This window comes from Entelurus aequoreus, linkage group LG14 (assembly GCF_033978785.1).
Source record: "Entelurus aequoreus isolate RoL-2023_Sb linkage group LG14, RoL_Eaeq_v1.1, whole genome shotgun sequence".
In the NCBI taxonomy this organism is placed as follows: domain Eukaryota; kingdom Metazoa; phylum Chordata; class Actinopteri; order Syngnathiformes; family Syngnathidae; genus Entelurus; species Entelurus aequoreus.
Genome location: NC_084744.1, coordinates 23424872 through 23438685, shown reverse-complemented (window position 1 = coordinate 23438685; position 13814 = coordinate 23424872). Strand labels below are relative to the sequence as shown.

General features: G+C 37.7%; 2 protein-coding genes across 2 annotated transcripts in view; both read left to right on the top strand.

Annotated features, from left to right (window-relative positions):
* LOC133664530 (zinc finger and SCAN domain-containing protein 2-like) overlaps positions 1-13814 on the top strand; it is a 127153-nt gene that overhangs the window by 52973 nt on the left and 60366 nt on the right. The window lies entirely within an intron of this gene.
* LOC133664548 (zinc finger protein OZF-like) lies at positions 546-12580 on the top strand. The gene is made up of 3 exons (XM_062069260.1): positions 546-1087; positions 8037-8219; positions 11046-12580. The coding sequence occupies exons 1-3, from the start codon at positions 1042-1044 to the stop codon at positions 12110-12112; spliced, it is 1296 nt and encodes a 431-aa protein (XP_061925244.1). The 5' UTR covers positions 546-1041; the 3' UTR covers positions 12113-12580.

Genomic DNA, 13814 nt, shown 5'->3' with positions numbered 1-13814 from the left:
TTCCAATTGACCGAGTCAAAGGCTTTTTCAGCATCCACACTTATAACAATTGATTCAATGTTTTATGATCCATAATATGTAGTGTCTTTATTATATAATATATATTATATAATCATATAGAAAAGAAGATTCAAAAAGCGGTAAATAAAGTTCAAGAATGGGGAACAGCTTGGGGTTTAAGATTCTCTGTTGGAAAGACTAAAGTCTTGGATTTTACAAAAAGGAAAGAAATACAACAGAGAAAGGCAAATACTGGGAAATAAGTTAGCAAAAGAGAAGGTTAGATTACTAATGGAAGATATTTTAGGATTGCACTTAGAACACATAGGTTATAAAACATTGTATATACATTTAAAAAAAGACTGGGTTGAATAAAATAATATAGAGTAGGGATCCATTTCCGTCCACACTCCATTTCAGTAGGTGGCGGTAATGCACACCACAAGGTTGCTTGTCAACCGCCATTAAACCAAAGAAGAAGAAGAAGAAGACCTCGACAAATTGGACATGCGCAGAAGCCAACTTGGAAGTGGTCCATTGAAAGGTTGACAGCGCGACCTCCTGTACTGTAGAATGTAGTATGGACCATAGGACAGGACGGAGAAGTCCCGTTAAGAAGCTGTGGAGGCCTAAGATGCTCTACTAGTCTGCTGGAAATCCAAAGAAGACGAAGGAGTAAAAAGCAAAATGGCGTTTGACAGAGAAGGCCTAAACGTGGCCACTGGCCATTATTGTTTCTCTATTTGTATTTAGTGCATACATGTACGCATATATGTCGTGTAGTAGATGAAACATTGTTAGTCATTGTTTGTATCCGGATACATTAGTCTGAGCGCACTTTATGTGCTAGCTTAGCTTGCTAGTTAGCTTAGCTTGTTAGCTGCTAACAAAGAGACGCGGACGTTATCAACACATCGCTAAGTAGAGATCAAATGTGAGTGTAAAGTGTTGTGATTGTGTGAAAATGTGCGAAAGAACGATAGCAAAGTATGAGGAGGAACTTTGTCCAACAAAAGAGGAGAAGGAGCGACAACATCAACTATGGACGCTGTTTTCAAGAAACATCAAGTTGTGTTACACAGAACAGGTTTGTTTACTTCTTACTCTCACATATTTACTAACTTTATATTTCATTATTAACACTTTTCTTCAATTGGAAGATGCTTTGTCTTGTGGGGATGATGCAATGCTTTGATTTAGATTCTTCATGAAAACGAGACAGTTTGAGGTTGATGTTCCTCTCAGTTTGTAACAATGTGTGATTGATTGATTGAAGGACTTATGAGAAGTTTGCATAGGAAAGGGTACAGTTTCATCACGGTACACATTCACTGTTACAAGAAAGCCTGAGATGGTTTCAGTTGAAATATTAGTTTAACTCACACAGTACTATGTAGAACGTAGCATTTAAAGTACACAAATACTGCTAGATACAATTACAAAAAAGTTAAAGGCTTTTTCTATTCCCAGTTACAACCTTAAATGTATTTTCAAAGCAGCTTTGAAGGAAGTAAGGGATTTACACTCCTTTATGGCTATTGATAGGAAGATCCACATGTTGGTATAGCAGGCAAACGAATTAGAACCTTTTTTGGAGTGAGATCTGGGTTGAATGTGATTTGTACAACTACCTATGGTGTTGTAATGGTGAATATATATATATATATTTTTTCCAAATATTTTTATTGAATTTTGCAGACAATACAGTATGATGGATCATGACAACAACAAGTTGAGGTATCTGCACATTTTTCAATATGTAACATAATAAACCCCATCCCTTACAATACCCACCCACTTAATTCCCAAGGTAATTGTCGCCTAGTGCCCACAACAAATATAGACACACATGAATATATGCAAACTTAGCGTCACTCTAACAAACTATATTAAGGTAAATAAAGAATAAATAAGGTAAAATAAATAATACATAAGATATACGATAAAATATATAACGTAAAAGTAAATAAACACAATGAATGGGGGGTGGGGGGGGTCTTCAGCGGTCAGTTCGGTCTAAGTTGTGTTACTCGAATCGCTTGGGGTGATGTCAAGCTTGTCCCTAATAAGGTCTAGGAGGGGGCCCCAAGTTTTATGGAAAGATGCCACAGATCCTTTCTGCGAGAACCGAAGCTTCTCTAATTGCAGACACCGCAAAAACATCTTGTATCCAACTGTTATGGCTCGGCGGAGTCGCAAGCTTCCATTTAAAAAGAATTGTACGCCTAGCCAGCAGAGTCGTTAACGCAATGACATGACGAGCGGTTTCAGGTAAACCGTCCACCTGCGGAACGCCAAAAAGGGCAGGTGTTATTGTCCTATCAAGGGCCTGCCCGACAGTGTCAAAAATAGCCGACCAAAAACTTGAGAGTTTTGGGCATGTCCAGAACATATGCAAATGGTCAGCTGGGGATTGTCTACAGCGGTTACAAGCGTCGCTATGGTTGGGATATATTTTAGCCAGTCTAGCATTAGTGAAATGTGCTTTATGTAGTATCTTACATTGTATTAGGCCATGTCTAGCACATATAGATGATGAATGCACCAGCCTCAAAGCTTCTCTCCACCGCCCGTCAGGTATAGGTGCCCCAAGGTCATGCTCCCAGGATTCTCTGGCAGGTGAAGTGTTAAGTGGATTCAGAAGGCCGATTTCATTATATATTACAGATATCAAACGTCGTTTGTCAGAGTCAAAGGACAGAAACCGATCAATTTCTGCTTCTGGGGGGTGGTTGGGAAAATGAGGAAATTGTTTTTTAATAAAATGCCTTATTTGAAGGTATCGAAAGAAATGTGTATTAGGTAGATTGTATCTTGTTGACAGAGAAGCGAAGGAAGAGAACACTAATGGTGAATATATTTTGAAGTTTCTAGACAGGTACATGAGTATTTTAGTAGTATGGTGTATCTTGTACACCAGACCAACTGCAAGAAAATCTACTCTGTCACCTACCAAGAGCCTCCCCACGTTAAAGGCCTACTGAAAGCCACTACTACCGACCACGCAGTCTGATAGTTTATATATCAATGATGAAATCTTAACATTGCAACACATGCCAATACGGCCGGGTTAACTTATAAAGTGACATTTTAAATTTCCCGGGAAATATCCGGCTGAAAATGTCTCGGTATGATGACGTTTGCGCGTGACGTCACGGATTGTGCGGAAGTATTGGGACACCATTGTGTCCCAATACAAACAGCGTCTGTTTTCATCGCAAAATTCCACAGTATTCTGAACATCTGTGTTGGTGAATCTTTTGCAATTTGTTTATTGAACAATGAAGACAGCAAAGAAGAAAGCTGTAGGTGGGATCAATGTATTAGCGGCTGGCTGCAGCAACACAACCAGGAGGACTTTGAGTTGGATACGCGCTACCGTGAGTACGCAGCTTTCTTCCAAACATTTGATCGCTTTCCCGTCCGTGCGTGCCCCTATGTGCATGTCACGTACGTAACTTTGGGGAAATATATGTGCTGTATGAACTTTGCGGAAGTGAACGGTACTTTGGGCTGTGGGATTGAGTGTGTTGTGCGGGTGTTTGAGTTGTATTGGTGGGTTATATGGACGCGAGGGGGGAGGTGTTTGTTATGCGAATTAATTTGTGGCATATTAAATATAAGCCTGGTTGTGTTGTGGCTAATAGAGTATATATATGTCTTGTGTTTATTTACTGTTTTAGTCATTCCCAGCTGAATATCAGGTCCCACCCGCCTCTCACAGCATCTTCCCTATCTGAATCGCTTCCACTGCCCTCTAATCCTTCACTTTCCTCATCCACAAATCTTTCATCCTGGGGGTAGTCGTCGCTTTCTCAGTCCGAATCGCTCACGCTGCTGGCGTCCATGATTGTAAACAATGTGCAGATGTGAGGCGCTCCACAACCTGTGACGTCACGCTACTTCCGGTACAGGCAAGGCTTTTTTATCAGCGACCAAAAGTTGCGAACTTTATCGTCGATGTTCTCTACTAAATCCTTTCAGCAAAAATATAGCAATATCGCGAAATGATCAAGTATGACACATAGAATGGATCTGCTATCCCCGTTTAAATAAGAAAATCTGATTTCAGTAGGCCTTTAAGGAAATGGTTGGCGGAAAGGTGAGCCCGAGATAGACGGTTGAGTAGAAGCCCAATCATTTTGTTTTGGGCTGTCTGGAGTTAGTTTTTCAGGGCTTTTAAGGCGTCACGGTACCAAACATGAACTCCGTAGTCAAAGTGGGGTTAAATGTATTGTGTTAGAGTCTTAAGTGTATTTCTACCCACCAGCGGGTTGATCCTACTATGTAAGGTTGTACGGTATTAGTATAGTACTGCAATACTATCCATCCATCCATTTCTACCTCTTGTCCCTTTTGGGGTCGCGGGGGTTGCTGGAGCCTATCTCAGCTGCATTATTCATATTCGGTACTATATCGCCTCTAAAAAGTACGACTTCTATGATTACATCAATATTTTTTGGCATCACAACATTTTCTTTCTTTTTTTAAAAATTTATATTATGTTTATAAACTCAGGAAATATGTCCCTGGACACATGAGGACTTTGAATATGAACAATGTATGATCCTGTAACTACTTGGTATCGGATTGATACCCAAATTTGTGGTATCATCCAAAACTAATGTAAAGTATCAAAGAAGAGAAGAATAAGTGATTATTACATTTTAACAGAAGTGTAGATAGAACATGTTAAAACAGAAAATAAGTAGATATTAACAGTAAATGAACAAGTAGATGAATAATCAATTTTTTACCATTTTTCCTTAATAATTTTGACAAAATAATAGAATATAAATGACACAATATGTTACTGCATATTTCAGCAAACTAAATTAGGAGCTTTTGTTTGCTTACTTACTACTAAAAGACAAGTTGTTTAGTATGTTCACTATTTTATTTAATGACAAACTTGCAATAATAAACATATGTTTAATGTACCCTAAGATTTTTTTGCTAAAATAAAGCCAATAATGCACTTTTTTGTGGTCCCTTTTATTTAGAAAAGTATCTAAATACATTTTGGTACCATAATAATGGTATCAGGAAAACTTTAGTAAGAATATAATTCGTTGGTTGATTCTTTGACTACCTTAGTAGTCATTTTTTCACTGGAGAGATTAGTAGGGATGATACTCGAAACCGGTTTTCCCGGTTGTTCGATAAGAAAAGAACCGAGTCCTCGGACTCGAATCCCTTTTTGAGAACCGGTACCCGTTATCGAGACCACTATAGTAAAGAAAAACAGTTGGTTCTTTATTCGAATCCCTCGGAACGAATCCCGTCCCGACCAGAAATGCTCCGTGGGACATCACAAGAAATGACGTCACGTAGCTCAGTCATTAGGCGCAGATAGCGAAAGCAGGAAAAAAATGGACGGGAAAAAGCGCTCCAAGGTGTAATAAAGTTCAAAACAAAAGGTATAATCCAATGAATAACTTTACTGAGAGATTTGAGCAGGGTACAAACACATGACCAACACTTTTACAACCAACCGGAAACATAGCAACCAGGCTAGCAACGCACCTCCTTTACGGCAGCCGTCGCAACGTTCTTAAAACAACCGCAGCACATACATATATATATACACATCTCCCTTTTTTAACTTTTGTTTTTCTTTCCTTGTAAACAAAACAAAATCACACTGTATATGTGTTGTCTATCTAATAATAAATAATGCAGACGAGGCGTGTTGGCTGAGTTCTTGACGTTTACTTCCAAAGCGTGCTCATAACATAACCTCATTCTTAGCTGCCGGGTGACGATATGCAACAACACTTTTCGGGGCTACCGCGCATGCTCGTCACTCCCGTTGCATGCTGGGTAGTGTAGTTGTTATATTCCCTAGCTCATAACATCTTTCCCCCTATACAGATATAATGTTAACTCAATAAAGTGTATTTATTTTTTTAGCTTTAACTTTTCATTTTTTAGCATTGTAACCACATTTGCAAAGAACTTTTCTCTTCATAGAATTTTCTTTCAATAAAGAAATAAAGTGCAAAAATGTCAAAGCATCATAACAAACAGTTATGTCAAATAGCAGCAGAATTGCACTTTTTGGAGAGCTGTATTATTTTCAGTTTTGTGCCCAAGGGACTGATTTTATTTAACACTATATTATTACACCTATCGTGATTACAGAGACAGGTTGTTTTTGTGTTACTGTATATATTTATTTTTCTGAAAAATCCCACTTAATATACTTTGGGTAACAACAGTCAATATTTATTTATTTTATTTTTATTTTTTTAATATTATTTATACACCTATAGTGATTACAGAGACAGGTTGTTTTTGTGTTACTGTATATATTTGTTTTTCTGAAAAATCCCACTTAATATACTTTGGGTAACAACAGTCAATATTTATTTATTTTATTTTATTTTTTAGGGGGGTAACAGTCAATATTTATTTATTTATTAGATTAAATTGTTTTCTTATATAATAAAAGTGAGCTTTTGTTAAACCAAATATTGTGTGTTTTTTTCCATATACAACACCCTATCTGGACTCGATAAGAGAATCGATAAGGAATCGGTTCGATAAGAGGATTCGATAATAGGCTCGAACTCGATAATTTCTTATCAAACATCATCCCTAGAGATTAGTCTCTACGCTGCAGCCAAGATAGGTAATCTAATTGTTTTGTTTGTTATAATATTGTCACCCACATTGACTGTGAAATTATTTACTTTTCTGAGGTTAGGAATTGACCCAAAAACCTGTGTACTTGCAAGTACCAGGGCGAGTCTTAATTTGCCAGTTTGTCATTGAAAGCCTTGCTAGTCTAGGTCTTGAGGATTCTAGCTTCGCTTGTTTTGTGGCCGTCAGCCTCGGTTCTATGTTCTTTATGGGTACAGAAAATGATGGAATGATCACTTAAGCCGCATACAGTAGTTCCACTTGTGGTGATCTTAGACTGGTCAGAAGTAACAACGAGGTCTATGATGGTTTAAAAGGACTCACTCACCCTGGTAGTTTGCTTAATGAGCTAAGTGAAACAATGTTCGTGGCACAGCTTAGGGAAGGTTTTAAAAATGGGTGCATCTTTTCAGGACATATCTGTGTTCCAGTCCCCAAGAAGATGGAAACCTGTATCAACAGGTTCGACACTAGGTGTTATTGGAAAAAAAGGAAGGTCAAAAACGTCCATCGTTGAGTCCTCGGGGGAGTTCTTCAGAACAGCCTGTTCCTGATAGCATCAAGGCCATTCGAGGGAGTCAAATCGTAGATTAAGATGTTGTTTTCTTCGAGCAGTCAAAACATTGACCTGCCTGCTCTATCATCTAAATCTAATTAAAGTTATAATTTCACTTCCTGATTCTGACCTACATGCATCAATAAGTGAAAGTAAACATTTATTTTCAGTAACCAAAGTAGTCAACACTTGATTTATTAAAAGAGCATAAAGGTGACTGACTTTCCTTCAGCGTGTCGTAGATGGTCTCCAATTCCTAAAGAGGAATTGTTGATGGAGATACTCCATAAAAACACCACAGAGTAAAACATGTTTGGGTAAAAGTTCCTTTTGGCCCCGCCAACAAAATGACCACAAAAAATGTATTTTGCACGATGACAAAAACATACCATGAATGTTTTTTAATTGATTTTGGAATCAAGATTTTTTTATTTCCATGGTATTGAAGTTATGGTAATGACTATGTCATTACAAGATCGTGGTTAAGTTTAGAGATAAATTTTAGGTGTCATAGACCATATACAAAATAAAATGTTTACACACTTTACATCAGTGAGTGTAAAGTTAAGAATGCCTCAATCAATGTTGCCTCGTACTTATAAAAACTTTTCAAATTGCCCCCCATCAAATTTCCAGGTCTGTTTTTGTACTCATTGTACGACTTTTGAATTAATTTTAGGAAAAAGGGAGGTATTTCCTGTGTTTTTATTGGTTGTTTTGCTACACACTTTTAACACAACACACGGAAGAACACAAATAATGTCATTGTGTTAACAGTGTCAGTCCAAAACTATTTCTCTTCTCTCTTTATCTTATTTACTTATTTACCCAACAGACGTCCAGCAGCCCCCTCACATTAAAGAGGAAGAGGAGGAAGTGTGGATCAGTCAGGAGGGAGAGTGTCTTCTAGGGCAGGAGGAGGATGATGTCACCAAGTTTCCACTGACTGTTGTCTCTGTGAAGACTGAAGAGCATGAAGACAAACCACCTGAGTCCTCACAGCTTCATCACAGTCCAAGTAAGCACAACATCCACATATCATTTTATTCTCAGGGCATTCAATCCATCACAACTGGACTGTTCACTTTGTCTTAGAAGACGTTTGTCCTCTCATCCAAGTAGGCTTTATCACTTCATGCTCATAGACTTCAAGTCTTAAATCTAATCACTGGAATTTAGAGGGGAACTGCACTTTTTGGGGGGAATTTTTTTCATCGTTCACAATCATTATAAAAGACATGACGGTGGATATATTTTAAAAAGTAATAATAATAATTACATTCTAACTAGGGCTGGGCGATATGGCCTTTTATTAATATCTCGATATGTTTAGGCCATGTCACGATACACCATATATATGTGGATATGTTTAGGCCGTGTCACGATACACCATATATGGATATTTGTCCTTAGCCTTGAATGAACACTTGATGCATATAATCACAGCAGTATGATGATTCTATGTGTCTACATTAAAACATTCATCTTCATACTGCATTAATATATGCTACTTTTAAAATTTCATGCAGAGAGGGAAATCACAACTAAGTCAATTTAGCAAAAGTGTATTTATTAAACAGTTATTAAGCAGTGGCACAAACATTCATGTCATTTCAAAACAGAAAGTGCAAGATTGTCAGAGACATTTTAAAACAAGCTATTAAAGGCCTACTGAAATGATTTTTTTAAATTTAAACGGGGATAGCAGATCCATTCTATGTGTCATACTTGATCATTTCACGATATTGCCATATTTTTGCTGAAAGGATTTAGTAGAGAACAACAACGATAAAGATCACAACTTTTGTTACAATTTTTTACGATTTTGAGTATTTCTTCTTTTGTCAAGTTCTTAAGAAACATGGAATTGGGATTTCTGTCTATGAGCTCACTCAAGTCCTCAACTGACCCATCATCTGCATTTGGAATTCTTTGTTCCACATTTTTCCGATATTAACAAAGTAATCACTAAAACGTTCAACTATTTGGTTCATATTGTCATTTTTTGTATTTCCATCTAGAACAGGGGTGTCCAAACTTTTTCCACTGAGGGCCGCACACGGAAAAATTAAAGCATGTGGGGGCCATTTTGATATTTTTCATTTTCAAACCATAACAAAATATATGGATTTTTTATTTATTTTACCTTTAGGGGTCCCGGGGACCATAAGTCATTAAAATGCTAAAAATAAGTCAGATTATATCCATCCATCCATCCATCTTCTTCCGCTTATCCGAGGTCGGGTTGCGGGGGCAGCAGCTTAAGCAGGGAAGCCCAGACTTCCCTCTCCCCAGCCACTTCGTCCAGCTCCTCCCGGGGGATCCCGAGGCGTTCCCAGGCCAGCCGGGAGACATAGTCTTCCCAACGTGTCCTGGGTCTTCCCCGTGGCCTCCTACCGGTCAGATTATAATTTTTTTAAATTATTTAACGCTTACAGTAAATCTCTATATCAACTTCAAGTTGATATAAAGTAATAAAAAATAAAATAAAAATGTTTTATGGCTTTTCTGTCAAAAACAACTTTTTTTAAATTTTTGTATAGTCAAACTGAAATATGCAGTATTTAGTAATTAGAGCCCTAAAAGATCAATAATGCAGGACACCATTGATTTTAATTCTTTCATATTTTTGAGTAATCACAGTGAAAAGATAAATAAAATACCACTAAATATATTTGGGATCCAAAAGGTGCCCCACTCATAAAGTGATACATTTTTATTAGGTTTTTCTTTTACTTTCAACACTTAAGTTACGAGATCAACTTCAGATATATCTGTCCATTTTATGCTGGAGCTATTATTTTGTTTGTCTTATGCGCTTTTGTCAAGGAAAACACAATATATGCAATATTTACCACATAAAACATTTTAAAGTGAAATATTTGAAGTAATTGGAGCCCTGAAAATAATTCATTATAACATGGATTTTTTGTCATTAATTTTTTTTTTGAGCAATGGCAAAAAAAATTAAAATAAAGAAAGAGAAAAGAAAAAAAAAAACAGTCTGCATGGCAGCTTTTGTGTCAATATTGCAACTTTTTCTCGTTAGATTTCACCTCATTCCACTTTTTTTAATGTTCTTTTTTATTTTTACAATACTATTTCCAGAATGTGTGGCGGGCCGGTAAACAATTAGCTGCGGGCCGCGAATGGCCCCCGGGCCGCACTTTGGACACCCCTGATCTAGAAAGTACTGGGGGTAATCTTTCTTAGCAGCATTTTTAATGATGCTGTGGAGAGGCGTGTCCCGCTGGGACTGGCGGCGAGGAGGCGTGGCCAACAGCCCGACAGCGAAGCAGGGCACACCGGAGCCCGCTCCAAGATGGCGGCGAGGAGGCGTGGACGACGAGCGAGCAGCAAGGCGGGGCGCGCCGGGAGCGACGCCGCAATCGAAATGGACTGCACGTGCTTGGATCGGGCAGCTGGGCACAATTAATTTATGTATATATATATATATATATATATATATATATATATATATATATATGTATATGTATATGTATATGTATATGTATATATATATATATATATATATATATATATATATATATATATATATATATATATATATATATATATATATATATATATATATATATATATATATATATATATATATATATATGCTGTTAATTGTAACTTTGATGTGGCAAGATACTTTTGTAGTGTAGCGTGCTACAATTCTCTGAGGATAGCTTAGCTACATTTCATTGAGAGTAACTTGTAGCTTAGCTTACTACATTATCCAGGTAGCTTGCCCATCACTGTCTATTTGGCCTACCTCACATGTCAATAGTTTGAATACTGCAAACTTCAATACAGTAACACCTCATTTGTTCTGCAGACGTCCAGCGGGTGTCAGCGGAGAGTCATGAAGAGGAGTGGCACACCAGTGTGGGACAGAAGGAGCTACAGGCCCCCTCCCACATTAAAGAGGAGCAGCTTCATGATGAAGATGAAGCTCAGTCCTTACAGCTTCATCACAGTCAAAGTGAGGAGAACAGAGGGGCGGAGCTTGTAAGTCAACACATCACAGAAGCTGATGGAGAGCATTGTGAAGATATAAAGTCAGAACCAGACAGCATCTTTGCTCCACTGTCAGACATGGACCACATGATGTCAGACTCTTCTGATCACAGTGACCACATCCAAAAACCTTTGGAGAGTAAAAATGACTCTAAAGGTGATACGAGACATCACACTAACAACAAACACTTTGACTGCTCTCAATGTGGGAAATCATTTAGACGAAAGAGTCATTTTACAGCACACATGAGAACACATACTGGAGAGAAACCTTTTACTTGCTCTGTTTGTAAGAAGAGTTTCTTCAGAAAGGGTCACATGACCACACACATGAGAACACATACTGGAGAGAAACCTTTTACTTGCTCTGCTTGTGCCAAAAGATTCAACACTAAGAATGACATGACCACACACATGAGAACACACACAGGTGAGAAACCTTTTACTTGCTCCGTTTGTAAGAGGAGTTTCTCCAGAAAGGAACGCATGAAAATACACATGAGAACACACACTGGAGAGAAACCTTTTCCTTGTTCAGCTTGCACTAAAAGATTCACGACTAAGAATGACATGATAATACACATGAGAACACACACCGGTGAGAAACCTTTTACTTGCTCTGTTTGTAAGAACAGTTTCTCCAGAAAGGAACACATGACCATGCACATGAGAACACACACTGGAGAGAAACCTTTTCCTTGCTCAGCTTGTGCTAAAAGATTCAACACTAAGAAGGAAATTATATTGCACATGAGAACACACACAGGTGAGAAACCTTTTATTTGCTCTGTTTGTAAGAAGAGTTTCTCCAGAAAGCAAACCATGACCAGACACATGAGAACACACACTGGAGAGAAACCCTTTTTATGCTCAGTGTTAGAATAATTATGTATATATTATCACACTAACTTTAGTATTCTTAAAGTCTGTTTCTTTAGTTATTGTGCTCAAATTAGACTTTTCTATTCGTGCAAGGACAAAAACTTCTTGTCTGAGGGGTGGCCTCAGCCGCAGATGTTATCTTTGTTTTAGCCCGCTAACAGCCAAGGACTTCAAGGACCTCAACGAAAATAAAATGACAACACGCAGACGAAGCGGAGACTAGGCGAAATCACAAGGCCCCCAGCACATTCCGTCACGTGTACGTCCTGGACCTGCTTTGCATAATATATGTGACCTTTTAGAGGCGGCCTCAGTGATGTTGACTGTGGAACTCCTGAATAAATAGAGGGACGCCTCCCTCGTGACACTTAAACAGTGATTGTGTTACATGTAGTTTAAAAACTCAGCATGTTTAATATGAATGTATATTTGATGTTGTATGTAGTGCTTCTCATCTTCTAGTCATATATGTTGTCCTGTAGTTACTTTTTAAGTTGTGTGCATGTATTGAATATTATATATGTAGCTACTATTTTATTCTATTTTCTCATCTTTGAAGAGGACATCTTATTATTTGCATAGTTTTTTTTTCACACATTTTTTCCATTGCATTTTATTGATGTTATTATCCAATTAGAAGTATGAATGAATAAAATGGTTAACAAATTGTGGACTCTGGTAGATTAGCAGCATTGTTACATCATGGATGTTAACTACTGCAAAACATCAACAAAGAAGAAAAAGGCTGAAGTTAGCAACACATCACTGAACTTTAGAGCCATCGTGAGTGGAGTTGGTTGTTTTTATTGCTGCATTTGTACTTATTTCACCTCACATCTTCACTTTTAAACCTAAAGTCTTCAAATATATTGTTGTAGGCTTCTAACATTTATGTTTCTGGTGTGTGTGTAGTCTGTGGAAAGGGTTGTTGTCCCTTGTGGATCCAATTGTTCACTTGCACAGATATATCATCATCATCATCATCGCCGGCCCAATACTGGACGAAACCTTAGCATTAATGTTTTAATACAAGTGTGACCTCATTATTCTTTGATAATAAGACTAAAAATACAGATTTAAGCTCTGTATTAGAGTGCCTCTTGTAGTCCTCCAACTCGCTACACTGAGAAGTGGGGGCGATCATGAGCTAGCAGATGCATGTTGCTATCATGTTTTATCAGCGAGGAAAACAGCATTTGTGTTTACTTTTTTGTCGGATCCAAGTTTTAATGCTCAGCTGAATAAATGAATCACTATGGCTGCCAATATGGAGGATTATTTATATATTTAAGATTAAATACTTTCCTTAACAGTTAACAAAATGACACCACAAAAAGTGAACTAGCAGCAGGACCCAGTAAATATTTTCTTAATTTACTAATTAATTAACTATAAAGAGTAACATGACAGTGGAAATTTCACAAGAATTCACCAAAAACTGGAAATTGGGAATGCTACATAAAATCTTTTAGTGATTTTTAAGATGCAGACGAACGAGGTGGCACCATGCAGTAAAAAAAGGGATATTTATTGATAAAAGAACAAATACCGAGAGCAACAGGGAACGATGAAGAAAACACAACAAACTGCTGAAACCCAGCAAAACACTCACAGGAAATGTGGAGCAGACGGCGTCCACAAAGTACGTGCGTACTAGAGATTGGCATCAAAAAGTATAGTCGATCGTCACCCGTAAACAAAGAAT